This window comes from Coregonus lavaretus (genome assembly GCF_964263955.1).
Source record: "Coregonus lavaretus genome assembly, contig: HAP1_SCAFFOLD_3052, whole genome shotgun sequence".
NCBI lineage: Eukaryota > Metazoa > Chordata > Actinopteri > Salmoniformes > Salmonidae > Coregonus > Coregonus lavaretus.
The window spans coordinates 9795-36968 of record NW_028164488.1 but is presented as its reverse complement, the minus strand read 5'-3'; the positions used below and the strand labels follow the sequence as shown (position 1 = coordinate 36968).

The following is a 27174-nucleotide window of genomic DNA, read 5'->3' as shown; positions in this document are numbered from 1 at the left end:
GGCAACGCACACTGGTCCCCCTTCCCAGAGCCTCCTGTCACCACCACAGCAGGCAACACACACTGGTCCCCCTTCCCAGAGCCTCCTCTCACCACCGCAGGCAACGCACACTGGTCCCCCTTCCCAGAGCCTCCTGTCACCACCACCGCAGGCAACGCACACTGGTCCCCCTTCCCAGAGCCTCCTCTCACCACCGCAGGCAACGCACACTGGTCCCCCTTCCCAGAGCCTCCTCTCACCACCACCGCAGGCAACGCACACTGGTCCCCCTTCCCAGAGCCTCCTCTCACCACCGCAGGCAACGCACACTGGTCCCCCTTCCCAGAGCCTCCTGTCACCACCACCGCAGGCAACGCACACTGGTCCCCCTTCCCAGAGCCTCCTCTCACCACCACCGCAGGCAACGCACACTGGTCCCCCTTCCCAGAGCCTCCTCTCACCACCGCAGGCAACGCACACTGGTCCCCCTTCCCAGAGCCTCCTGTCACCACCACCGCAGGCAACGCACACTGGTCCCCCTTCCCAGAGCCTCCTCTCACCACCACAGGCAACGCACACTGGTCCCCCTTCCCAGACCCACCTCTCACCACCGCAGGCAACGCACACTGGTCCCCCTTCCCAGACCCACCTCTCACCACCGCAGGCAACGCACACTGGTCCCCCTTCCCAGAGCCTCCTCTCACCACCACAGGCAACGCACACTGGTCCCCCTTCCCAGACCCACCTCTCACCACCGCAGGCAACGCTGGGACTGACTAGGGCCAGTTGAGATGGTGTATGTAATGCATGCGTAGTGTATGTGTGTGTGTGTGTGTGTGTGTGTGTGTGTGAGTGTGTGTTTGCACTAGTCATATGCTCTAAGACTGTTCCAGCCAACACACACCAGATCTGGGGATTCACACTCATTCAGACTGGAAAGCAATTTGTCCTGGACAGACTCCAGTCTTCGTCTCCAGGCTGGGATCTGACTGACAGGGAGAACAGAGAACTATACAACTATAAAACTATAAAATAAACTACAGAAATATGCAACTATACAACTACAGAAATATACAACCACATAATTATACAACTATACAACTAGAGAACTACAGTTGAAGTCGGAAGTTTACATACACCTTAGCTAAATACATTTAAACTAAATTTTTCACAATTCCTGACATTTAATCCTAGTAAAAATTCCCTGTCTTAGGTCAGTTAGGATCACCACTTTATTTTAAGAATGTGAAATGTCAGAATAATAGTAGAGAGAATGATTTATTTCAGCTTTTATTTCTTTCATCACATTTCCAGTGGGTCAGAAGTTTACATACACTCAATTAGTATTTGGTAGCATTGCCTTTAAATTGTTTAACTTGGGTCAAACGTTTCGGGTAGCCTTCCACAAGCTTCCCACAATAAGTTGGGTGAATTTTGGCCCATTCCTCCTGACAGAGCTGGTGTAACTGAGTCAGGTTTGTAGGCCTCCTTGCTCGCACATGCTTTTTCAGTTCTGCCCACAAATCTTCTGTAGGATTGAGGTCAGGGCTTTGTGATGGCCACTCCAATACCTTGACTTTGTTGTCCTTAAGCCATTTTGCCACAATTTTGGAAGTATGCTTGGGGTCATTGTCCATTTGCAAGAACCATTTGCGACCAAGCTTTAACTTCCTGACTGATGTCTTGAGATGTTGCTTCATATCCACATAATTTTCCTTCCTCATGATGCCATCTATTTTGTGAAGTGCACCAGTCCCTCCTGCAGCAAAGCACCCCCACAGCATGATGCTGCCACCCCCGTGCTTCACGGTTGGGATGGTGTTCTTCGGCTTGCAAGACCCCCTTTTTCCTCCAAACATAACAATGGTCATTATGGCCAAACAGTTCTATTTTTGTTTCATCAGACCAGAGGACATTTCTCCAAAAAGTACAATCTTTGTCCCCATTTGCAGTTGCAAACCATAGTATGGCTTTTTTATGGCGGTTTTGGAGCAGTGGCTTCTTCTTTGCTGAGTGGCCTTTCAGGTTATGTCGATATAGGACTCGTTTTACTGTGGATATAGATACTTTTGTACCTGTTTCCTCCAGCATCTTCACAAGGTCCTTTGCTGTTGTTCTGGGATTGATTTGCACTTTTCTACCGAAGTACGTTCATCTCTAGGAGACAGAACGCGTCTCCTTCCTGAGCGGTATGACGGCTGCGTGGTCCCATGGTGTTTATACTTGCGTACTATTGTTTGTACAGATGAACGTGGTACCTTCAGGCATTTGGACCTTTCTCCCAAGGATGATCCAGACTTGTGGAGGTCTACAACTTTTTTTCTGAGGTCTTGGCTGATTTCTTTTGATTTTCCCATGATGTCAAGCAAAGAGGCACTGAGTTTGAAGATAGGCCTTGAAATACATCCACAGGTACACCTCCAATTGACTCAAATGATGTAAATTAGCCTATCAGAAGCTTCTAAAGCATGACATCATTTTCTGGAATTTTCCAAGCTGTTTAAAGGCACAGTCAACTTAGTGTATGTAAACTTCTGACCCACTGGAAATGTGATCTGTCTGTAAACAATTGTTGGAAAAATTACTTGTATCATGCACAAAGTAGATGTCCTAACCGACTTGCCAAAACTATAGTTTGTTAACAAGAAATTTGTGGAGTGGTTGAAAAACGAGTTTTAATGACTCCAACCTAAGTGTATGTAAACTTCCGACTTCAACTGTATACAACTATATAACTACATAACTACAGAAGTATACAGCTAATCAACTATACAAATACAGAACTATAGAACTATAGAACTATACAACTACACAACTACACAACTATACAACTACAGAACTATACAACTATACAACTATACAACTACAGAACTAAGCCTCTCTGACTGACAGGACACTCCCTTTCTCTGTTAGTTTTTTTGTTTTTTTGCCTTGTTCAACGATCCTGATCTCATGAGTTTACAGCACAGTTAGGATGGTGGCTCAGCCACAGTCAGGATGGTGGATCAGCCACAGTCAGGATGGTGGATCAGCCACAGTCAGGATGGTGGATCAGCCACAGTCAGGATGGTGGATCAGCCACAGTCAGGATGGTGGATCAGCCACAGTCAGGATGGTGGATCAGCCACAGTCAGGATGGTGGATCAGCCACAGTCAGGATGGTGGATCAGCCACAGTCAGGATGGTGGATCAGCCACAGTCAGGATGGTGGATCAGCCACAGTCAGGATGGTGGATCAGCCACAGTCAGGATGGTGGATCAGCCACAGTCAGGATGGTGGATCAGCCACAGTCAGGATGGTGGATCAGCCACAGTCAGGATGGTGGATCAGCCACAGTCAGGATGGTGGATCAGCCACAGTCAGGATGGTGGATCAGCCACAGTCAGGATGGTGGATCAGCCACAGTCAGGATGGTGGATCAGCCACAGTCAGGATGGTGGATCAGCCACAGTCAGGATGGTGGATCAGCCACAGTCAGGATGGTGGATCAGCCACAGTCAGGATGGTGGATCAGCCACAGTCAGGATGGTGGATCAGCCACAGTCAGGATGGTGGATCAGCCACAGTCAGGATGGTGGATCAGCCACAGTCAGGATGGTGGATCAGCCTATTGTTTTCTATCAGGATTTGAACATTCTTGTAAATTCCAAGAACCTTGGCTGGGATCCAGCTAATCTGAGTGATGTAATGGTACATAAAGTAGTATGTGCTTCTGTCCCTATTCAAATCAACCATACATAAAGTAGTATGTGCTTCTGTCCCTATTCAAATCAACCATACATAAAGTAGTATGTGCTTCTGTCCCTATTCAAATCAACCATACATAAAGTAGTATGTGCTTCTGTCCCTATTCAAATCAACCATACATAAAGTAGTATGTGCTTCTGTCCCTATTCAAATCAACCATACATAAAGTAGTATGTGCTTCTGTCCCTATTCAAATCAACCATACATAAAGTAGTATGTGCTTCTGTCCCTATTCAAATCAACCATACATAAAGTAGTATGTGCTTCTGTCCCTATTCAAATCAACCATACATAAAGTAGTATGTGCTTCTGTCCCTATTCAAATCAACCATACATAAAGTAGTATGTGCTTCTGTCCCTATTCAAATCAACCATACATAAAGTAGTATGTGCTTCTGTCCCTATTCAAATCAACCATACATAAAGTAGTATGTGCTTCTGTCCCTATTCAAATCAACCATACATAAAGTAGTATGTGCTTGCTTCTGTCCCTATTCAAATCAACCATACATAAAGTAGTATGTGCTTCTGTCCCTATTCAAATCAACCATACATAAAGTAGTATGTGCTTCTGTCCCTATTCAAATCAACCATACATAAAGTAGTATGTGCTTCTGTCCCTATTCAAATCAACCATACATTAATTAATAAATAAACGTTATTGTTTCCCCTGCAGCACATTGGGCCAGCCATCCCCGAGGTGAGCTCCATCTGGTTCAAGCTCTACCTGTACCATGTGACCGGCCAGGGTCCTCCCTCCCTGCTGCTGTCCAAGGGCTCCAGGCTCCGGAAACTTCCAGACATCTTCCAGGTCAGTCTGTAGAAACTACCAGACATCTTCCAGGTCAGTCTATAGAAACTACCAGACATCTTCCAGGTCAGTCTGTAGAAACTACCAGACATCTTCCAGGTCAGTCTGTAGAAACTACCAGACATCTTCCAGGGCAGTCTATAGAAACTACCAGACATCTTCCAGGTCAGTCTATAGAAACTACCAGACATCTTCCAGGTCAGTCTATAGAAACTACCAGACATCTTCCAGGGCAGTCTATAGAAACTACCAGACATCTTCCAGGTCAGTTTTAACGGTCCAATATTCCGTGGACTCGTTTCCCGGACACAGATTAATTCAATGGAGAATTTACGTTGAAAATCCATTTTAGTCTAGGACTAGGGTTCTTCTGTGTCTGGGAAAGCGCCGGTCCTTGCTGTCTGGTCCGAGAGCTACAACCTGTCATCAGAAAGACAAACTCCGTTCTTCTGGTTGTGAGGATTCCTGGTGATTATTGTATGTGTTCCAGGTTTTTGACAGGTTGCTGATCACTTCCTGGGGTCACGACCCCGGTGTGGTTCCTACGTCCAACGTGCTGACCATGCTCAATGACGCCCTCACGCACTCCGCTGTACTCATACAGGTAACACACACACACACACACACACACACTCACTCACTCACACACACACACACACACACACACACACACACACACACTAACGTAAGTGTCTCTGGGTCCACAGGGCCATGGAATGCAGGGTCATGGAGAGACAGTTCACGTCCCCTTCCCGTTTGACCAGGAGGATCTCAAAGGAGGTATCTGGTTCTCTAGCGTCTGTATGTGATACACTGATGATCGTTTCTGATAATCAAGTCAGAGACCTGTTGCTTTCTCTTCCTTCTTTCTCTGGGAACAATTTAATTTGGTTGACTACAAGAAGTGACATGTTAGAAGTATCACATGTAAGAGTTGATATTCAAATATTTCTGTGTGAACCTAGTTTAACCCTTTCTGTTCCCTGTCCTGTCCTGTCCTGTCCTGTCCCGCCCTGTCCTGTCCTGTCCTGTCCCGTCCCGTCCTGTCCTGTCCCGTCCCGTCCCGTCCCGTCCCCCCCCTCCCCCAGAGTTCTCCTCCTCCAACATGTGTGTCCACAAGGCCCTGCTGCTGCTGAGGGAGAAGGTGGATCTGGATCACCAGTGTGGATACATCACCATGCTCAACCCCAACAACAGGCACTGCAGGAGGGCCAGCGAGAGCTCCGACGGCAGGGGTGAGTGGAGGGCTGGGGTTAGGGTTGGGACGGTTAGATGGTAGGGGTGAGTGGAGGGCTGGGGTTAGGGTTGGGACGGTCAGATGGTAGGGGTGAGTGGAGGGCTGGGGTTAGGGTTGGGGGTAGGTCTGACGGCAGGGGTGAGTGGAGGGCTGGGGTTAGGGTTGGGACGGGGGTGAGTGGAGGGCTGGGGTTAGGGTTGGGACGGTCAGATGGTAGGGGTGAGTGGAGGGCTGGGGTTAGGGTTGGGACGGTCATATAATTTTGGATGAAGGTAATTGGCCAGTCTCCGTAATAACCGTTGGAATGGGAGAAAAAAAACAGTTTTCTTCTCTCCTTCGCTCCTGACTGCATGTGCTGCCATAGAAATAGAATGAATAGAACGGGCGTCTTCTTATTATTTTTAAATATAATATAGGGCCAGCGAGAGCTCCGACGGCAGGGGTGAGTGGAGGGCTGGGGTTAGGGTTGGGACGGTCAGATGGTAGGGGTGAGTGGAGGGCTGGGGTTAGGGTTGGGACGGTCATATAATTTTGGATGAAGGTAATTGGCCAGACAAATAATCGCAGTCTCCGTAATAACCGTTGGAATGGGAGAAAAAAAAACGTTTTCTTCTCTCCTTCGCTCCTGACTGCATGTGCTGCCATAGAAATAGAATGAATAGAACGGGCGTCTTCAGTCAATATATATATTATTATTTTTTAAAAATATAATTCTGACGGTTATTTTACTTTCATGACGGTCTTCATCCATAACCGTCGGTTGTGCCAGCCCTAGGTGGGTTTGGGGTTAGGATCAGATGGCAGGGGTGGATAGCGGGGCGGGGTTGGTAGGAGTTAGGAGTAGGTCTGATGGCAGGTGGGTCGGAGTTAGGAGTAGGTCTGATGGCAGGTGGGTAGGAGTAGGTCTGATGGCAGGTGGGTAGGAGTTAGGAGTAGGTCTGATGGCAGGTGGGTAGGAGTTAGGAGTAGGTCTGATGGCAGGTGGGTAGGAGTTAGGAGTAGGTCTGATGGCAGGTGGGTAGGAGTTAGGAGTAGGTCTGATGGCAGGTGGGTCGGAGTTAGGAGTAGGTCTGATGGCAGGTGGGTAGGAGTTAGGAGTAGGTCTGATGGCAGGTGGGTAGGAGTAGGTCTGATGGCAGGTGGGTAGGAGTTAGGAGTAGGTCTGATGGCAGGTGGGTAGGAGTTAGGAGTAGGTCTGATGGCAGGTGGGTAGAAGTTAGGAGTAGGTCTGATGGCAGGTGGGTAGGAGTAGGTCTGATGGCAGGTGGGTAGGAGTTAGGAGTAGGTCTGATGGCAGGTGGGTAGGAGTTAGGAGTAGGTCTGATGGCAGGTGGGTAGGAGTTAGGAGTAGGTCTGATGGCAGGTGGGTAGGAGTTAGGAGTAGGTCTGATGGCAGGTGGGTAGGAGTAGGTCTGATGGCAGGTGGGTAGGAGTTAGGAGTAGGTCTGATGGCAGGTGGGTAGGAGTTAGGAGTAGGTCTGATGGCAGGTGGGTAGGAGTTAGGAGTAGGTCTGATGGCAGGTGGGTAGGAGTTAGGAGTAGGTCTGATGGCAGGTGGGTAGGAGTTAGGAGTAGGTCTGATGGCAGGTGGGTAGGAGTTAGGAGTAGGTCTGATGGCAGGTGGGTAGGAGTTAGGAGTAGGTCTGATGGCAGGTGGGTAGGAGTTAGGAGTAGGTCTGATGGCAGGTGGGTAGGAGTAGGTCTGATGGCAGGTGGGTAGGAGTTAGGAGTAGGTCTGATGGCAGGTGGGTAGGAGTTAGGAGTAGGTCTGATGGCAGGTGGGTAGGAGTTAGGAGTAGGTCTGATGGCAGGTGGGTAGGAGTTAGGAGTAGGTCTGATGGCAGGTGGGTAGGAGTTAGGAGTAGGTCTGATGGCAGGTGGGTAGGAGTAGGTCTGATGGCAGGTGGGTAGGAGTTAGGAGTAGGTCTGATGGCAGGTGGGTAGGAGTTAGGAGTAGGTCTGATGGCAGGTGGGTAACAGAGACAGGGTGGGTCGGGAGGAGGGTTAGGGTATTTTTTAAATTACATTTACCATGGCATTAATGCACTAATTTACATTTACATTTACGTCATTTAGCAGAGCGACTTACAAATTGGTGCATTCACCTTATAGCCAGTGGGATAACCACTTTACAGTGTTTTTTTATTTTTTTATTTTTTTGGGGGGTGGGGGAAGGGGGAAGGGGGGGTAGAAGGATTACTTTATCCTATCCCAGGTATTCCTTAAAGAGGTGGGGTTTCGAGTGTCTCCGGAAGGTGGTCAGTGACTCCGCTGTCCTGGCGTCGTGAGGGAGCTTGTTCCACCATTGGGGTGCCAGAGCAGCGAATAGCTTTGACTGGGCTGAGCGGGAACTGTGCTTCCGCAGAGGTAGGGGGGCCAGCAGGCCAGAGGTGGATGAACGCAATGCCCTCGTTTGGGTGTAGGGACTGATCAGAGCCTGAAGGTAAGGAGGTGCCGTTCCCCTCACAGCTCCGTAGGCAAGCACCATGGTCTTGTAGTAGATGCAAGCTTCAACTGGAAGCCAGTGGAGTGTGCGGAGGAGCGGGGTGACGTGAGAGAACTTGGGAAGGTTGAAAACCAGGCTGGCTGCGGCATTCTGGATGAGTTGTAGGGGTTTAATGGCGCAGGCAGGGAGCCCAGCCAACAGCGAGTTGCAGTAATCCAGACGGGAGATGACAAGTGCCTGGATTAGGACCTGTGCCGCTTCCTGTGTAAGGCAGGGTCGTACTCTCCGAATGTTGTAGAGCATGAACTTACAGGATCGGGTCACCGCCTTGATGTTAGCGGAGAACGACAGGGTGTTGTCCAGGGTCACGCCAAGGCTCTTCACACTCTGGGAGGAGGACACAACGGAGTTGTCAACCGTGATGGCGAGATCATGGAACGGGCAGTCCTTCCCCGGGAGGAAGAGCAGCTCCGTCTTGCCGAGGTTCAGCTTGAGGTGGTGATCCGTCATCCATACTGATATGTCTGCCAGACATGCAGAGATGCGATTCGCCACCTGGTTATCAGAAGGGGGAAAGGAGAAGATTAGTTGTGTGTCGTCTGCGTAGCAATGATAGGAGAGGCCATGTGAGGATATGACAGAGCCAAGTGACTTGGTGTATAGGGAGAATAGGAGAGGGCCTAGAACTGAGCCCTGGGGGACACCAGTGGTGAGAGCACGTGGTGCGGAGACAGATTCTCGAATTACCTGCTAAGTGGCACCTGGCCAGGAAAAACTCAGGTGGATGGGTAAGACTCCTGGCCCTGAAGAAGCAGGAGACCCAGAACTAATGAGGAGGGCAGTCTGGTTGGCATCCTGGGTTCTGCTCCCTAAGCAGGAGATAATGATAGCCATCAGTCTGGTTTAATGATGTTAAGGTACCAGTGAGATAATGATAGCCATCAGTCTGGTTTAATGATGTTAAGGTACCAGTGAGATAATGATAGCCATCAGTCTGGTTTAATGATGTTAAGGTACCAGTGAGATAATGATAGCCATCAGTCTGGTTTAATGATGTTAAGGTACCAGTGAGATAATGATAGCCATCAGTCTGGTTTAATGATGTTAAGGTACCAGTGAGATAATGATAGCCATCAATCTGGTTTAATGATGTTAAGGTACCAGTGAGATAATGATAGCCATCAGTCTGGTTTAATGATGTTAAGGTACCAGTGAGATAATGATAGCCATCAGTCTGGTTTAATGATGTTAAGGTACCAGTGAGATAATGATAGCCATCAGTCTGGTTTAATGATGTTAAGGTACCAGTGAGATAATGATAGCCATCAGTCTGGTTTAATGATGTTAAGGTACCAGTGAGATAATGATAGCCATCAATCTGGTTTAATTGCTCCTAATTATTTCTCTCATCATTATGATGATCTTTGCTAACAGACGTGTCACCCCGTATGACCTTTCCCACTGAGATAATATAATTAATCCTTATTTAACTTAATTACTGATTTAATTTGATTATAGCAAGAGTCAGAGACCAATGTCTTGGTTTCATTTGACATTGAGAGTTGGACAGACATTGAGATACTCAAAGCTTTTTTAAATGTATTCTATCTGCTACTGGCAGTTCTCTCACCCTGGAATGTGGAATAAAATCCATTAAAATACCCCCCACTGTATAGGCTGGCTCATTTCCCTTCCTCCCACCTACCCATAAAAGATTGTTAAAAATGTATTTGAAAATTGAAATTGAAAAAGTTAACAATGTGAAAAACTAATTGAACTGTCCTCTGAATAAGATAGATGATTATCTTAGTGATTCTGTGTTCTGTCTGGACCAGGGGACCATGTATATAGAACATATACTGTCTGGACCAGGGGACCATGTATATAGAAACATGTCCAGTTTATTGGGTACCGGGTCGGACCCCCGTTTGCCCCCAGAACAGCCTGAATCCTTCGGGGCATGGAAATGTTACTCAATTGGTATCAAGGGATCTTTTTCCACCCCTCAATTGTCCAGATCCTGACTCAACAGGAAACAGGATTCGTCGGACAAGTCAATGTTTTTCCACTCCTCAGTTGTCCAGTGTTGGTGATGGCGTGCCCACTGGAGCCGCTTCTCCTTGTTTTTAGCTGATAGGAGTGGAACCAGGTGTGGTCGTCTGCTGCAACAGCCCGTCCGTGACAAGGACCAACTAGTTGCTGTTCTCCAAACCACTGTTGTGCTGCTCCGTTACTTGTCTGTTTGTGACCCGCCTGTTAGTTTGCACAATTCTTGCCATTCCCCTTCGACCTCTCATCAACAAGCTGTTTTTGCCCACAGGACTGCCGCTGACTGGATGTTTTTTGTTTGTCGCTCCATTCTCTGTAAATCCTAGACACTATCGTGTGTGAAAAGCCCAGGAGGGTAGCCGTTTCTGAGATACTGGATCCTACCACGCTCAAGGTCGTTTAGGTCACTAGTTTTGCCCATTCTAACGTTCAATTGAACAGTAACTGAATGCCTGGATGCCTGCTTTATATAGCAAGCCACGGCCACGTGACTCACTGTCTGTAGGAGCAAACCATTTTTGTGAACAGGGTGGTGTACCTAATGAACTATATAATGAGTGAAGATGGCGCTGACAGACATGGCAGCTCTGCTTCTAGCTCCTAAGCAACTATGCAGTACCTACAGTACCAGTCAAACGTTTGGACACACCTCGTCATCCAAGGGTTTTTCTTTATTTTTACTATTTTTTACATTGTAGAATAATAGTGAAGACATCAAAACTATGAAATAACACATATGGAATCATGTAGTAACCCAAAAAATGTTAAACAAATCTAAATATATTTTATATTTGAGATTTTTCAAAGTAGCCACCCTTTGCCTTGATGACAGCTTTGCACACTCTTGGCGTTCTTTCAACCAGCTTCATGAGGTAGTCACCTGGAATGTATTTCAATGAACAGGTGTCCCTTGTTAAAAGTTCATTTGTGGAATTTCTTTCCTTCTTAATGCGTTTGAGCCAATCAAGGTAATGCAGTGCCTTGCAAAAGTATTCATCCTCCTTGGTGTTTTTCCTATTTTGTTGCATTACAACCTGTAATTTAAATGGATTTTTATTTGTATTTCATGAAATGGACATACACAAAATAGTCCAAATTGGTGAAGTGAAATGAAAAAAATAACTTGTTTCAAAAAATTCTAAATAATAAATAATGGAAAAGTGGTGCATGCATATGAATTCACCCCCTTTGCTATGAAGCCCCTAAATAAGATATGGTGCAACCAATTACCTTCAGAAGTCACATAATTAGTTGAATAAAGTCCACTTGTGTGCAATCTAAGTGTCACATGATCTGTCACATGATCGCAGTATATATACACCTGTTCTGAAAGGCCCCAGTGTCTGCAACAACACTAAGCAAGGGGCACCACCAAGCAAGCGGCACCATGAAGACCAAGGAGCTCTCCAAACAGGTCAGGGACAAAGTTGTGGAGAAGTACAGATCAGGGTTGGGTTATAAAAAAATATCAGAAACATTGAACATCCCACGGAGCAAGAGAGGGCCGCCCACCAAAACTCACAGACCAGGCAAGGAGGGCATTAATCAGAGAGGCAACAAAGAGACCAAAGATAACCCTGAAGGAGCTGCAAAGCTCCACAGCGGAGATTGGAGTATCTGTCCAAAGGACGACTTTAAGCCGTACACTCCACAGGGCTGGGCTTTATGGAAGAGTGGCCAGAAAAAAGCCATTGCTTAAAGAAAAGAATAAGCAAACACGTTTGGTGTTCGCCAAAAGGCATGTGGGAGACTCCCCAAACATATGGAAGAAGGTACTCTGGTCAGATGAGACTAAAATTGAGCTTTTTGGCCATCAAGGAAAACGCTATGTCTGGCGCAAACCCAAAACCTCTCATCACCCCGAGAACACAATCCCCACAGTGAAGCATGGTGGTGGCAGCATCATGCTGTGGGGATGTTTTTCATCGGCAGGGACTGGGAAACTGGTCAGAATTGAAGGAATGATGGATGGCGCTAAAGACTGGGAAATTCTTAAGGGAAACGGTAGGCATGTTGTGTAAATCAAATTATACAAACCCCCAATAAACCATTTTAATTCCAGGTTGTAAGGCAACAAAATAGGAAAAATGCCAAGGGGGGTGAATACTTTCGCAAGCCACTGTAGGGGTGGTATACAGAAGATAGCCCTATTTGGTAAAAGACCAAGTCCATATAATGGCAAGTACAGCTCAAATAAGCAAAGAGAAACGACAGTCCATCATTACTTTAAGACATGAAGGTCAGTCAATCAAGAACTTTGAACGTTTTTTCAAGTGCAGTCGCAAAAATCATCAAGCGCTATGATGAAACTGGCTCTCATGAGGACCGCCACAGGAATGGAAGACCCAGAGTTACCTCTGCTGCAGAGGATAAGTTCATTAGAGTTATCAGCCTCAGAAATTGCAGCCCAAATAAATGCTTCACAGAGTTCAAGTAACAGACACATCAATCAATCAATCAATTTTATTTTATATAGCCCTTCTTACATCAGCTAATATCTCGAAGTGCTGTACAGAAACCCAGCCTAAAACCCCAAACAGCTAGTAATGCAGGTGTAGAAGCACGGTGGCTAGGAAAAACTCCCTAGAAAGGCGAAAACCTAGGAAGAAACCTAGAGAGGAACCAGGCTATGAGGGGTGGCCAGTCCTCTTCTGGCTGTGCCGGGTGAAGATTATAACAGAACCATGCCAAGATGTTCAAAAATGTTCATAAGTGACAAGCATGGTCAAATAATAATCAGGAATAAATCTCAGTTGGCTTTTCATAGCCGATCATTAAGAGTTGAAAACAGCAGGTCTGGGACAGGTAGGGGTTCCATAACCGCAGGCAGAACAGTTGAAACTGGAATAGCAGCAAGGCCAGGCGGACTGGGGACAGCAAGGAGTCACCACGGCCGGTAGTCCCGACGTATGGTCCTAGGGCTCAGGTCTCTCAGTTGGCTTTTCATAGCCGATCATTAAGAGTTGAAAACAGCAGGTCTGGGACAGGTAGGGGTTTCGTAACCGCAGGCAGAACAGTTGAAACTGGAATAGCAGCAAGGCCAGGCGGACTGGGGACAGCAAGGTGTCATCATGCCCGGTAGTCCTGACGTATGGTCCTAGGGCTCAGGTTCTCAGAGAGAAAGAGAGAACGAGAGAATTAGAGAGAGCATACTTAAATTCACACAGGACACTGGATAAGACAGGAGAAGTACTCCAGGTATAACCAACTAACCCCAGCCCCCCGACACATAAACTACTGCAGCATAAATACTGGAGGCTGAGACAGGAGCGGTCCGGAGACACTGTGGCCCCATCCGAAGAAACCCCCGGACAGGGCCAAACAGGAAGGATATAACCCCACCCACTCTGCCAAAGCACAGCCCCCGCACCACTAGAGGGATATCCTCAACCACCAACTTACAATCCTGAGACAAGGCCGAGTATAGCCCACAGAGGTCTCCACCACAGCACAAACCAAGGGGGGGCGCCAACCCAGACAGGAAGATCACGTCAGTAACTCAACCCACTCAAGTGACGCACCCCTCCCAGGGACGGCATGAAAGAGCACCAGCAAGCCAGTGACTCAGCCCCTGCAACAGGGTTAGAGGCAGAGAACCCCAGTGGAGAGGGGAACCGGCCCGGCAGAGACAGAGACATCTCAACATCAACTGTTCAGAGGACACTGCGTGAATCAGGCCTTCATGGTCGAATTGCTGCAAAGAAACCACTACTAAAGGACACCAATAAGACTTGCTTGGGCCAAGAAACACGAGCAATGGACATTAGACCGGTGGAAATCTGTCCTTTGGACTGATGAGTCCAAATTACAGATTTTTTGTTCCAACCGCTGTGTCTTTGTGAGACGCAGAGTAGGTGAACGGATGATCTCCGCATGTGTAGTTCCCTCCGTGAAGCATGGAGGAGGAGGTGTGATGGTGTGGGGGTTGCTTTGCTGATGACACTGTCAGTGATTTATTTAGAATTTAAGGCACACTTAACCAGCATGGCTACCACAGCATTCTGCAGCGATACGCCATCCCATCTGGTTTGCGCTTAGTGGGACTATCATTTGTTTTTCTTCAGGACAATGACCCAAAACACAACTCCAGGCTGTGTAAGGGCTATTTGACCAGGAAGGAGAGTGATGGAGTGCTGCATGAGATGATATGGCCTCCACAATCACTCGACCTCAACCCAATTGAGATGGTTTGGGATGAGTCGGATCGCAGAGTGAAGGAAAAGCAGCCAACAAGTGCTCAGCATATGTGGGAACTCTCAGCCTTCAACACCATACTACCCTCCAAGCTCATCATTAAGCTCGGGGCCTTGGGTCTGAATCCCGCCCTGTGCAACTGGGTCCTGGACTTCCTGATGGGCCGCCCCCAGGTGGTGAAGGTAGGAAACAACACCTCCACTTCGCTGATCCTCAACACTGGGGCCCCACAAGGGTGCGTGCTCAGCCCCCTCCTGTACTCCCTGTTCACCCATGACTGCGTGGCCAAGCACGCCTCCAACTCAATCATCAAGTTTGCAGATGACACAACAGTAGTAGGCCTGATTAGCCGATGTGCCCTTGAGCACTTAACCCTAATTGCTCCTGTAAGTCGCTCTGGATAAGAGCGTCTGCTAAATGACTAAAATGTAAATGTAAATATATGTGTATGCGACCAATAAAATGTGATTTGATTTGATTGTTATATTGTCTATACAGGAGACAGTCATCTGGGCGGTGGGTAACTATTGTTATATTGTCTATACAGGAGACAGTCATCTGGGCGGTGGGTTCGAGGCCAACAGCAGCACGGAGTCCTTTGAGCTGGTCACAGAGGACAACAATGAAGGAAAGCCAGCAGCAGAAGGTACAGTGCAGAGGGGCTACTCAGAAGGTACAGTGCAGAGGGGCTACTCAGAAGGTACAGTGCAGAGGGGCTATTCAGAAGGTACAGTGCAGAGGGGCTACTCAGAAGGTACAGTGCAGTGGGGCTACTCAGAAGGTACAGTGCGGTGAGGCTACTCAGAAGGTACAGTGCAGAGGGGCTACTCAGAAGGTACAGTGCGGAGGGGCTACTCAGAAGGTACAGTGCGGTGAGGCTACTCAGAAGGTACAGTGCAGAGGGGCTATTCAGAAGGTACAGTGCAGAGGGGCTACTCAGAAGGTACAGTACAGAGGGGCTACTCAGAAGGTACAGTGCAGAGGGGCTACTCAGAAGGTACAGTGCAGAGGGGCTACTCAGAAGGTACAGTGCAGAGGGGCTATTCAGAAGGTACAGTGCAGAGGGGCTACTCAGAAGGTACAGTGCAGAGGGGCTACTCAGAAGGTACAGTGCAGAGGGGCTACTCAGAAGGTACAGTGCAGAGGGGCTACTCAGAAGGTACAGTGCAGTGCAGAGGGGCTACTCAGAAGGTACAGTACAGAGGGGCTACTCAGAAGGTACAGTGCAGAGGGGCTACTCAGAAGGTACAGTACAGAGGGGCTACTCAGAAGGTACAGTGCAGAGGGGCTACTCAGAAGGTACAGTGCAGAGGGGCTACTCAGAAGGTACAGTGCGGAGGGGCTACTCAGAAGGTACAGTGCGGTGAGGCTACTCAGAAGGTACAGTGCAGAGGGGCTACTCAGAAGGTACAGTACAGTGCAGAGGGGCTACTCAGAAGGTACAGTACAGTGCAGAGGGGCTACTCAGAAGGTACAGTGCAGAGGGGCTACTCAGAAGGTACAGTACAGAGGGGCTACTCAGAAGGTACAGTGCAGAGGGGCTACTCAGAAGGTACAGTGCAGAGGGGCTACTCAGAAGGTACAGTACAGTGCAGAGGGGCTACTCAGAAGGTACAGTGCAGAGGGGCTATTCAGAAGGTACAGTGCAGAGGGGCTACTCAGAAGGTACAGTGCAGAGGGGCTACTCAGAAGGTACAGTACAGAGGGGCAACTCAGAAGGTACAGTACAGTACAGAGGGGCTACTCAGAAGGTACAGTGCAGAGGGGCTACTCAGAAGGTACAGTGCAGAGGGGCTACTCAGAAGGTACAGTGCGGTGGGGCTACTCAGAAGGTACAGTGCAGAGGGGCTACTCAGAAGGTACAGTACAGAGGGGCTACTCAGAAGGTACAGTGCAGAGGGGCTACTCAGAAGGTACAGTGCAGTGCAGAATGTTATGTACCCACTGCAGTGTCCCTGTTTGATGATGTAATGTACCCACTGCAGTGTCCCTGTTTGATGATGTAATGTACCCACTGCAGTGTCCCTGTTTGATGATGTAATGTTATGTTACCCACTGCAGTGTCCCTGTTTGATGATGTAATGTAATGTACCCACTGCAGTGTCCCTGTTTGATGATGTAATGTTATGTACCCACTGCAGTGCCCCTGTTTGATGATGTAATGTTATGTTACCCACGGCAGTGTCCCTGTTTGATGATGTAATGTAATGTACCCACTGCAGTGTCCCTGTTTGATGATGTAATGTTATGTACCCACTGCAGTGTCCCTGTTTGATGATGTAATGTTATGTTACCCACTGCAGTGCCGTTGACAGAAGATGAGTGGGTCCCTCTAGAGCTGTGCTTTGGGATGCCCCTCTTCAGCTCCGAGCTCAACCGCAAAATATGCCGAAAGATCGCCTCGCACGGCCTCTTTAGCAAAGACAGGTACTGGTAGAACAACATAAAGAGTCTGCTTTTTATGTCCTGGGTGGGAAAGTGAAAAAGACTAGAGTATGTTTTTATGTGAAAAACTGTCAATTTAAAGGAAGGATGGTTGTGTAATTCTTTGTTGTTCCAGCCTTCAAGACTTACTTCATTCCAGCCGAAAACTATCATTGAAGGTTCTAAGTTTTGTTCAGTCATTCCAGGTAAGAGCTTCTTTCCATTGTCTTCCACCTCGCTGCCACTTGAAGAGCGCTCAAATCAAACCAGCCAGTCTCATAATGCCAATCTGAACACTGAAAGTGGTTTTTTTTATATACTAAGAGGACCGTTATTAGCATGTTTTAACCACTCCTATGTAAATGGTAGATTATCTGACACTCAAGAAGAAGGTCTGATCTCATTATTACTGAAACAGGATACAAGTGGAAAATATAAAGATCCAGTCCATTTAAAAAATTGGAGGCCCCTTACACTTCAGTGTTGTGATGTAAAAATTCTAGCAAAATGTATAACGCATAGAATTAAAAAGGTATTGTCGTATATTATTCATTCTAATCAGACAGGTTTTTTACATGGACGATACATTGGAGATAATATAAGGCAAGTACTGGAAACAATAGAACACTATGGAAAATATGGGAAACCAGGCCTGCTATTCATAGCAGACTTCGAAAAGGCATTTGATAAAGTACGACTGGGGTTTATATATAAATGCCTGGAGCATTTCAATTTTGGAGAATCTCTTATAAAATGGGTCACAATCATGTATAGTAATCCTAGGTGTAAAATAGTAAATAATGGCTATTTCTCAGAAAGTTTTAAACTGTCAAGAGGAGTGAAACAAGGTTGTCCATTATCGGCATATCTATTTATTATGGCCATCGAGATGTTAGCTATTAAAATCAGATCCAACAATAATATCAGGGGATTAGAAATCCAGGGCTTAAAAACAAAGGTGTCATTGTACGCTGATGATTCATGTTTTCTTTTAAATCCACAACTTGAATCCCTCCACAGCCTCATAGAGGATCTAGATACATTTTCTAACCTCTCTGGATTACAACCAAATTATGACAAATGTACTATATTACATATTGGATCACTAAAAAATAAAAGTTTTACATTACCATGTAGTTTACCAATAAAATGGTCTGATGGTGATGTGGATATACTCGGAATACATATCCCAAAGGAAATAAATGATCTCACTTCAATACATTTTAATAGAAAGTTAGCAAAAATAGATCTTACTACCATGGAAAGGTAAATACCTGTCAATTTGTGGAAAAATCACCCTGACTAACTCTTTAGTATTATCCCAGTTTACCTATTTGCTTATGGTCTTGCCTACGCCTAGCGAACAGTTTTTTAAATTATATGAGAAAAAAATATTCAATTTTATTTGGAACGGCAAGCCAGACAAAATTAAAAGGGCCTATTTATGTAATGAATATGAATTCGGAGGACAGAAATTATTAAATATTAAAGCATTAGACCTATCACTAAAAGCTTCAGTCATACAAAAGTGGAAGAGGAAAGTGGAAGGGGGAGAAAGTAAGGAACTTGTCTGTCGGCCCTGCATTAAAGAACATAATTGGTTAAGGAAAACTGTGATAAATAAAAAAGTAAATCAGTTTCACTTAAGGACCAAAGGATTGACAGCCGTCCCATATAGATTGCAAAATAGTTGGAAGAGATTTTTGACGTACCGATCCCATGGCATAGTGTTTATGAACTGACACGCAAAACGACACCAGATTCAAAAATTAGAATCTTTCAACTTAAATTATTATATACAATTCTTGCTACCAATAGAATGTTATTTATATGGGGGATACAATCTTCCCAGCTCTGCAGATTTTGCTGTGAAGAGACAGAATCATTAGATCATTTGTTTTGGTTCTGTCCATTTGTAGCTTGTTTTTGGACACAGGTCCAGGAATGGCTGAAGGATTGCAATATTTACCTGGAGCTAACCCTGCAGATAGCACTACTGGGTGATCTGAAAAGTCATAGTCAATCGATCAATAATATAATAATACTTTTAGCAAAAATGTTTATTTTTAATTCACAATCTGTAGAAGCAATGAGAATAGAAAGGTTCAGAACTTTTGTAAAACATCAAAGTACGGTTGAAATATACAGTGGGGAAAAAAAGTATTTAGTCAGCCACCAATTGTGCAAGTTCTTCCACTTAAAAAGATAAGAGAGGCCTGTAATTTTCATCATAGGTACACGTCAACTATGACAGACAAAATGAGAAGAAAAAAATCCAGAAAATCACATTGTAGGATTTGTAATGAATTTATTTGCAAATTATGGTGGAAAATAAGTATTTGGTCAATAACAAAAGTTTCTCAATACTTTGTTATATACCCTTTGTTGGCAATGACACAGGTCAAACGTTTTCTGTAAGTCTTCACAAGGTTTTCACACACTGTTGCTGGTATTTTGGCCCATTCCTCCATGCAGATCTCCTCTAGAGCAGTGACGTTTTGGGGCTGTCGCTGGGCAACACGGACTTTCAACTCCCTCCAAAGATTTTCTATGGGGTTGAGATCTGGAGACTGGCTAGGCCACTCCAGGACCTTGAAATGCTTCTTACGAAGCCACTCCTTCGTTGCCCGGGCGGTGTGTTTGGGATCATTGTCATGCTGAAAGACCCAGCCACGTTTCATCTTCAATGCCCTTGCTGATGGAAGGAGGTTTTCACTCAAAATCTCACGATACATGGCCCCATTCATTCTTTCCTTTACACGGATCAGTCGTCCTGGTCCCTTTGCAGAAAAACAGCCCCAAAGCATGATGTTTCCACCCCCATGCTTCACAGTAGGTATGGTGTCTTTGGATGCAACTCAGCATTCTTTGTCCTCCAAACACGACGAGTTGAGTTTTTACCAAAAAGTTATATTTTGGTTCCATCTGACCATATGACATTCTCCCAATCCTCTTCTGGATCATCCAAATGCACTTTAGCAAACTTCAGACGGGCCTGGACATGTACTGGCATAAGCAGGGGGACACGTCTCGCACTGCAGGATTTGAGTCCCTGGCGGTGTAGTGTGTTACTGATGGTAGGCTTTGTTACTTTGGTCCCAGCTCTCTGCAGGTCATTCACTAGGTCCCCCCGTGTGGTTCTGGGATTTTTGCTCACCGTTCTTGTGATCATTTTGACCCCACGGGGTGAGATCTTGCGTGGAGCCCCAGATCGAGGGAGATTATCAGTGGTCTTGTATGTCTTCCATTTTCTAATAATTGCTCCCACAGTTGATTTCTTCAAACCAAGCTGCTTACCTATTGCAGATTCAGTCTTCCCAGCCTGGTGCAGGTCTACAATTTTGTTTCTGGTGTCCTTTGACAGCTCTTTGGTCTTGGCCATAGTGGAGTTTGGAGTGTGACTGTTTGAGGTTGTGGACAGGTGTCTTTTATACTGATAACAAGTTCAAACAGGTGCCATTAATACAGGTAACGAGTGGAGGACAGAGGAGCCTCTTAAAGAAGAAGTTACAGGTCTGTGAGAGCCAGAAATCTTGCTTCTTTGTAGGTGACCAAATACTTATTTTCCACCATAATTTGCAAATAAATTCAAAAGAAATCCTACAATGTGATTTTCTGGATTTTTTTTCTCAATTTGTCTGTCATAGTTGACGTGTACCTATGATGAAAATTACAGGCCTCTCTCATCTTTTTAAGTGGGAGAACTTGCACAATTGGTGGCTGACTAAATACTTTTTTCCCCCACTGTATATGGCAAATAGAAATCCAATATGGATGGTGTTAAGAGATAGATGGGAGGTATTGAATGGAATTGAAGGATGGGACTAATAACAACTAACAACAACTAATAACAACAAGATAACTAATAATGTAAAGCATACTGTGTCCATAATAAGTATATAGGTTGTAGGTTGAGAGCTTTTGTGAAAGAGCACAGTTAGAAAGATATGGCATATAGAAGCAAACCGGATGGACATCATGAAAATGATCGGAGAGGTTGAGAGTAGAAGAAGTTCAGGAGCAAAAACAAATAAAATATAATTATTGTAAAATTAACTCTGTCCATAAGGTGTAGATAGTAAGTATAGACCGGAAGTAGAGGCCTGGGCATTGTTGTTCACTAATTTACTCCAAGTAGGGAAAGGATGGTGGGGTTGAAAAGTAATAAAGGGGAGTATATATATATAAAAAACATGGGGGATTGGAAGTGATGCAGACAATTACATTGATAGAAGATACAATTTATCTGCAATATTAAGCTGATCTATCCCCCCCCCCCCCCCCCCCCAAAAAAAAAAAAAAAAAAGTGGTCCTGTCTCATAATGCCAATCTGACCACTGAAACCTGTTTCCACGCTGCCAGCCCTCCAGTGCCCAGCCAGCGGCCCTATACGCCTACAGACCATGAGAGGAATCAGACACACACAACACAACAAATGGTCATGCTGAGGACAATGACACCTAAAGAATAAACCAATACCAGACAACAGCAACATCAACGATAATGACATCCTTATCACTGTCCTCATCAAAAAAAGTAATGCGCAAATATCCATATACAAATATCCATAAACAGCGGCTCATTATCGGCACACTTTCCATGTTGGCAGTTGTGGAATACAACAAAGGAAAGAGAGAACAGAGTTGTTAATGTTCATTACTCACACGTTGCCAAAACAGAAAATAGTCCCCATGTCATCCTTGTTATATTCCAATATAATTTGAGGAACCTGCAATAACTGATCACAATCAGTTATTGAGTGTAAGGGGGCAGTTACTTTTTTACACAGGGGAATTGGGTTAATTAGGTGAATTCACTTTGTTAATTCAATAAATAAAATAAGTATCCATTTAGTTTTTTTGTTATTTGTAAACTCAGGTTCCCTTTATCTAATATTAGGTTTTGGTTGAAGATCTGATAACATTCAGTATCAAAAATATTCAAAAATAGAGAAAATCAGAAAGGGGTCAAATACTTTTTCATGGCACTGTATATGAAAGAGCTGGTTGATTAGTAGTAACATACTACATGAAAGAGCTGACTCATTAGTACTAGCAACATACTACATGAAAGTACCTGGATTGTGTTCATAAGGGCACGCAACAGAAAACGTTTTTAAATGTTTTGCAATGGAAAATTAAAATTGCGTTTCATATTGGACAATTCCAGGTATTTCTTATTGGACAATTCCTGCCCTGTTTCATTCCGGTATCTTCCTTTTTGTGCCTAATGAACACGACCCTGTACTGTGTTATACACAACTGACCTTTGACTCCTGACCTGTGTGTCCTACAGGATGGCAGCCAGGGTCAGCCCGACCCTGACAGTGGAGTGTCCGGTCCTCTCAGCCAGCCCCCGGCCGAGTCTGGCGTTCCGCTGCCCGCCCTCAACCTCCTCTTCAAGGACGGACAGCTGAGGGAGTGGAGTGGACGAGCACCTCAACTTCTCCACATCTCAGCCCTGCAGAAGGACCAGACCTTATAGACCCCTCCACATCTCAGCCCTGCAGAAGGACCAGACCTTATAAAACATGTCACCTTATCTCAAATACTAATTGAACCACATAACTCCCCCCCCCCCCCCCCCCCCCCCACAACAACAACTATAACTTCCTGTCTCTGCCCTGCAAAACACCAGCCCACAGTAGCCCCACCCACCCTAAGCCATCCCCAAGACTTGGTGGTGTTACTTTAGCGAGGCCATGAGGAGACTGTCTGTACTGGTCTGTCATTCACAGTGGTGATGTCTGGACCCATTAGGGCCAGTGGTTCCCAACCTTTTTTGATTACTGTACCACCGACTTAATTTTGCTCTCTCCAGATTACCCCTTGAAGTACCCCCTCATGTGCATTTTACCATTAGGTCTATAGTCTCATGAGTCTTCTCAAGTACCCCCTGTGGATAGGCCAATTACCCCCTGTGGATAGGCCAATTACCCCCAGGGGTCCTAGTACCCCCTGTGGATAGGCCAATTACCCCCAGGGGTCCTAGTACCCCAGGTTGGGAACCACTGCATTAGGGCATCCAGAAAAAAAACAGGAAACTATCAAAAGTATTGACGATGCTGTAATATTGAGACCATAGAGTTCAACAGAAGGTCCCTTCCCTTTTTTAAAGTGTATGTTCAATGGGTAATACTTTTGCTGAATAATACAATCATTCAATTATTCATTCAATGTTCAAGAAGATTCACAAATAACCTTATTTTTTGCTGACCTAAAAGCACGTGTTTGTGATGGACTAGAATGGGTTGACTACTTTGTGCATCATCGGACCAAGCCTGTAGAGCAGGCAACCCCCTGTTGGAGGCCCTCGGATCAATTCCCACCCTTCCCTATTACAGTCCAGCAGGAGAATGGGGTCGTGCATCAGCAGGGTTTTCTCTTGTTACGTCAGTCACCTGATAGTCACTCAATTAGCCCATGTCTGCTAACATTGGTAAGTTAGTTTAGCGGCCAGCTATCTAAACTTGTTGTAGGCCTAATCATGGTCGAATTACCGACTGAGGGTCCCCATTGATTTTGTTAGTCACTCTCATTCAGATATATTAGAACATGTAAACGTTTCTCCCCACCCCTGTGGAAAAATGTGTAGAATTGCAGGAAATTTGTTAGAACATTTAAAAAGACCCGCGAGCCACTTCGGCCCCTCATGATGAGTTTGGATGTTTTGTGGCCCCCATCCCCATTAGAGTTGTCCATCCCTGCTCTAGGCATCCGGCCCTCCACACCAACCAACCCAACCCCTCCCTCTTCCTATTGACCTAAGTTTAGTAACCCACCCACTCCGTCTCTAGGCGTCCGGCCCTCCACACCAACCAACCCAACCCCTCCCTCTTCCTATTGACCTAAGTTTAGTAACCCACCCACTCCGTCTCTAGGCGTCCGGCCCTCCACACCAACCAACCCAACCCCTCCCTCTTCCTATTGACCTAAGTTTAGTAACCCACCCACTCCGTCTCTAGGCGTCCGGCCCTCCACACCAACCAACCCAACCCCTCCTTCTTCCTATTGACCTAAGTTTAGTAACCCACCCACTCCGTCTCTAGGCGTCCGGCCCTCCACACCAACCAACCCAACCCCTCCTTCCTATTGGCCTAAGTTTAGTAACCCACCCACTCCGTCTCTAGGCGTCCGGCCCTCCACACCAACCAACCCAACCCCTCCCTCTTCCTATTGGCCTAAGATTAGTAACCCACCCACCCCATGCATGATACCACTGCACAAAATATTTCAGAAAATACCTACTTATTATGAAGGTGTCTTTTTAAATGGCACGGTGGGATTAGTGTGATGCTCTCCTCTTCTATTGCCTGTGGACCAATCATACAGCATGTTGACTAAAAAACCTGTTCCATTTTCGTTTACTTTTAACCATGAAGGTATTGTTGTTGCTTGTGTGATGAACTGGAGGCTGGTCGGTTGTTGGGGAGCGGTTGGTTTTAGGTCGACCTCGGATCAGAGGAGAGATTGACTTGACCTAGCTACCAGCCTCCCCCCCACTGCTTTATGCAAAACATTTCTCTGTTTGACTGAGGGAACACCAAAGACCACATTTTTTGTTTGTGGTAAGATTTTTCTTTTGGTTTTTACTTACAATTATTTGGTGTCTTTTATTTGTATGTTTCTGCCTTATTATTATGGTATCATGCCTTTTCATGCCCAGTACACTCCTATGTCTTTATCTCTGGCCCCAGTCCAGTCCTATACAGACAGGGCATTCTACTTCCTTGGCCAGTTTAAGATCTCTGTTTACAGCAACGGCTATCGTTACTTAGTGACCGCGTCAATTCTGGTTCCGTCCTACCTGGGTTTAACTAGTATCTGTTTTCTTTATACCTGGCTGGAGTAACCAGATGGGCTGAGTGTGCACTTTTGCGACTATTGTCATTTGCGCAATAAAGCACAGCTAAAATATTTGAAGAAAACAAATACTATTTGAACCCAGGTCTGCTTGGGTTATCCAGACAGCACCAAAGCCTGGACCTAGTCCCTCACAGAGAATAACCATATTAGAATCTAATGTGTTCTATCTATGATGCTGTCTATTCATAGTGGGGAGTTCTTCCCTGTCAGAATATATAATACTCCTTGGACCGTAGTAGTAGTAGTAGTAGTAGTAGTAGTAGCAGTAGTAGTAGTAGTAGTAGCAGTAGTAGTAGTAGTAGTAGTAGTAGTAGTAGTAGCAGTAGTAGTAGTAGTAGTAGTAGTAGTAGTAGTAGTAGTAGTAGTAGTAGCAGTAGTAGTAGTAGTAGTAGCAGTAGTAGTAGTAGTAGTAGTAGTAGTAGTAGTAGTAGTAGTGATAGTAGTAGTAGTAGTAGTAGTAGTAGCAGTAGTAGCAGTAGTAGTAGTAGTAGTAGCAGTAGTAGTAGTAGTAGTAGTGATAGCAGTAGTAGTAGTAGTAGTGATAGTAGTAGTAGTAGTAGTAGTAGTAGTAGCAGTAGTAGTAGCAGTAGCAGTAGCAGTAGTAGTAGACGACTCAGTAATACAGTTCTACTCCGTTCTAGCTTCCTCTCTTTTTATCTGGATGGATGTGTTCAGTCTCCCCATTATGTTCAGTCTCCCATTATGTTCAGTCTCCCCATTATGTTCAGTCTCCCATTATGTTCAGTCTCCCATTATGTTCAGTCTCCCCATTATGTTCAGTCTCCCATTATGATCAGTCTCCCATTATGATCAGTCTCCCATTATGTTCAGTCTCCCATTATGTTCAGTCTCCCATTATGTTCAGTCTCCCCATTATGATCAGTCTCCCCATTATGTTCAGTCTCCCATTATGTTCAGTCTCCCCATTATGTTCAGTCTCCCATTATGTTCAGTCTCCCCATTATGATCAGTCTCCCCATTATGTTCAGTCTCCCCATTCAGTCTCCCCATTATGTTCTGTCTCCCATTATGATCAGTCTCCCCATTATGTTCAGTCTCCCATTATGTTCAGTCTCCCCATTCAGTCTCCCCATTATGTTCAGTCTCCCATTATGTTCAGTCTCCCCATTATGTTCAGTCTCCCATTATGTTCAGTCTCCCCATTATGTTCAGTCTCCCCATTATGATCAGTCTCCCATTATGTTCTGTCTCCCATTATGTTCAGTCTCCCCATTATGTTCAGTCTCCCATTATATGTTCAGTCTCCCATTATGTTCAGTCTCCCATTATGTTCAGTCTCCCCATTCAGTCTCCCCATTATGTTCAGTCTCCCCATTATGTTCAGTCTCCCCATTATGTTCAGTCTCCCCATTATGTTCAGTCTCCCATTATGATCAGTCTCCCCATTTCAACCCCATAGTGGTTGTTTATTGTTGTTGTTGATGATGTAGAGAAAAGATAAAACGAGGTCCTGGTGATGAGAGAGAGATCACCATCACCCCCTCAACCTACTAACTAGTCTCCTATCCATCTATTACTGACCTCAACCTACTAACTAGTCTCCTATCCATCTATTACTGACCCCTACCCTCCATAACTAGTCTCCTATCCATCTATTACTGACCCCTACCCTCCATAACTAGTCTCCTATCCATCTATTACTGACCCCTACCCTCCATAACTAGTCTCCTATCCATCTATTACTGACCCCTACCCTCCATAACTAGTCTCCTATCCATCTATTACTGACCCCTACCCTCCATAACTAGTCTCCTATCCATCTATTACTGACCCCTACCCTCCATAACTAGTCTCCTATCCATCTATTACTGACCCCTACCCTCCATAACTAGTCTCCTATCCATCTATTACTGACCCCTACCCTCCATAACTAGTCTCCTATCCATCTATTACTGACCCCTACCCTCCATAACTAGTCTCCTATCCATCTATTACTGACCCCTACCCTCCATAACTAGTCTCCTATCCATCTATTACTGACCCCTACCCTCCATAACTAGTCTCCTATCCATCTATTACTGACCCCTACCCTCCATAACTAGTCTCCTATCCATCTATTACTGACCCCTACCCTCCATAACTAGTCTCCTATCCATCTATTACTGACCCCTACCCTCCATAACTAGTCTCCTATCCATCTATTACTGACCCCTACCCTCCATAACTAGTCTCCTATCGATCGATTGATCTATCAGACCCCTATCTGTCTGCTAGACCTTTATCAATACATCAGCCCCAACCCCCTCACTCCTAACGTCCACCACAGTGTTAGAGTTACCAATAGATTGATATAATGCCAACCTTGCATTTTAGTTCTCTTTGTTGTAGCATGTTTAATGGGTCAGTGAATGATAATAATAATGATGCTGTTGTATTTAATGACGTGACATTCCTCCACAT

At 45.6% G+C, this 27174-nt stretch overlaps 1 protein-coding gene across 2 annotated transcripts in view; it reads left to right on the top strand.

Annotated features, from left to right (window-relative positions):
• The window catches only part of fam91a1 (family with sequence similarity 91 member A1), a 54235-nt gene extending 31785 nt beyond the window's left edge, over positions 1 to 22450 (top strand). The window contains exons 10-17 of one of the 2 annotated variants that reach the window (XM_084191975.1): positions 4404 to 4538; positions 5029 to 5142; positions 5246 to 5318; positions 5627 to 5773; positions 15012 to 15110; positions 16768 to 16891; positions 17025 to 17094; positions 22184 to 22450. In XM_084191975.1, the coding sequence (XP_084048101.1) occupies positions 4404 to 4538; positions 5029 to 5142; positions 5246 to 5318; positions 5627 to 5773; positions 15012 to 15110; positions 16768 to 16891; positions 17025 to 17094; positions 22184 to 22372 (951 nt within the window). In that variant the 3' untranslated portion in view covers positions 22373 to 22450. Of the gene's footprint in view, positions 1 to 4403; positions 4539 to 5028; positions 5143 to 5245; positions 5319 to 5626; positions 5774 to 15011; positions 15138 to 16767; positions 16892 to 17024; positions 17095 to 22183 lie in introns of both variants that reach the window. The other variant, XM_084191974.1, reaches the window with a different exon arrangement.
• The last annotated feature ends 4724 nt before the right edge of the window (positions 22451 to 27174 follow it).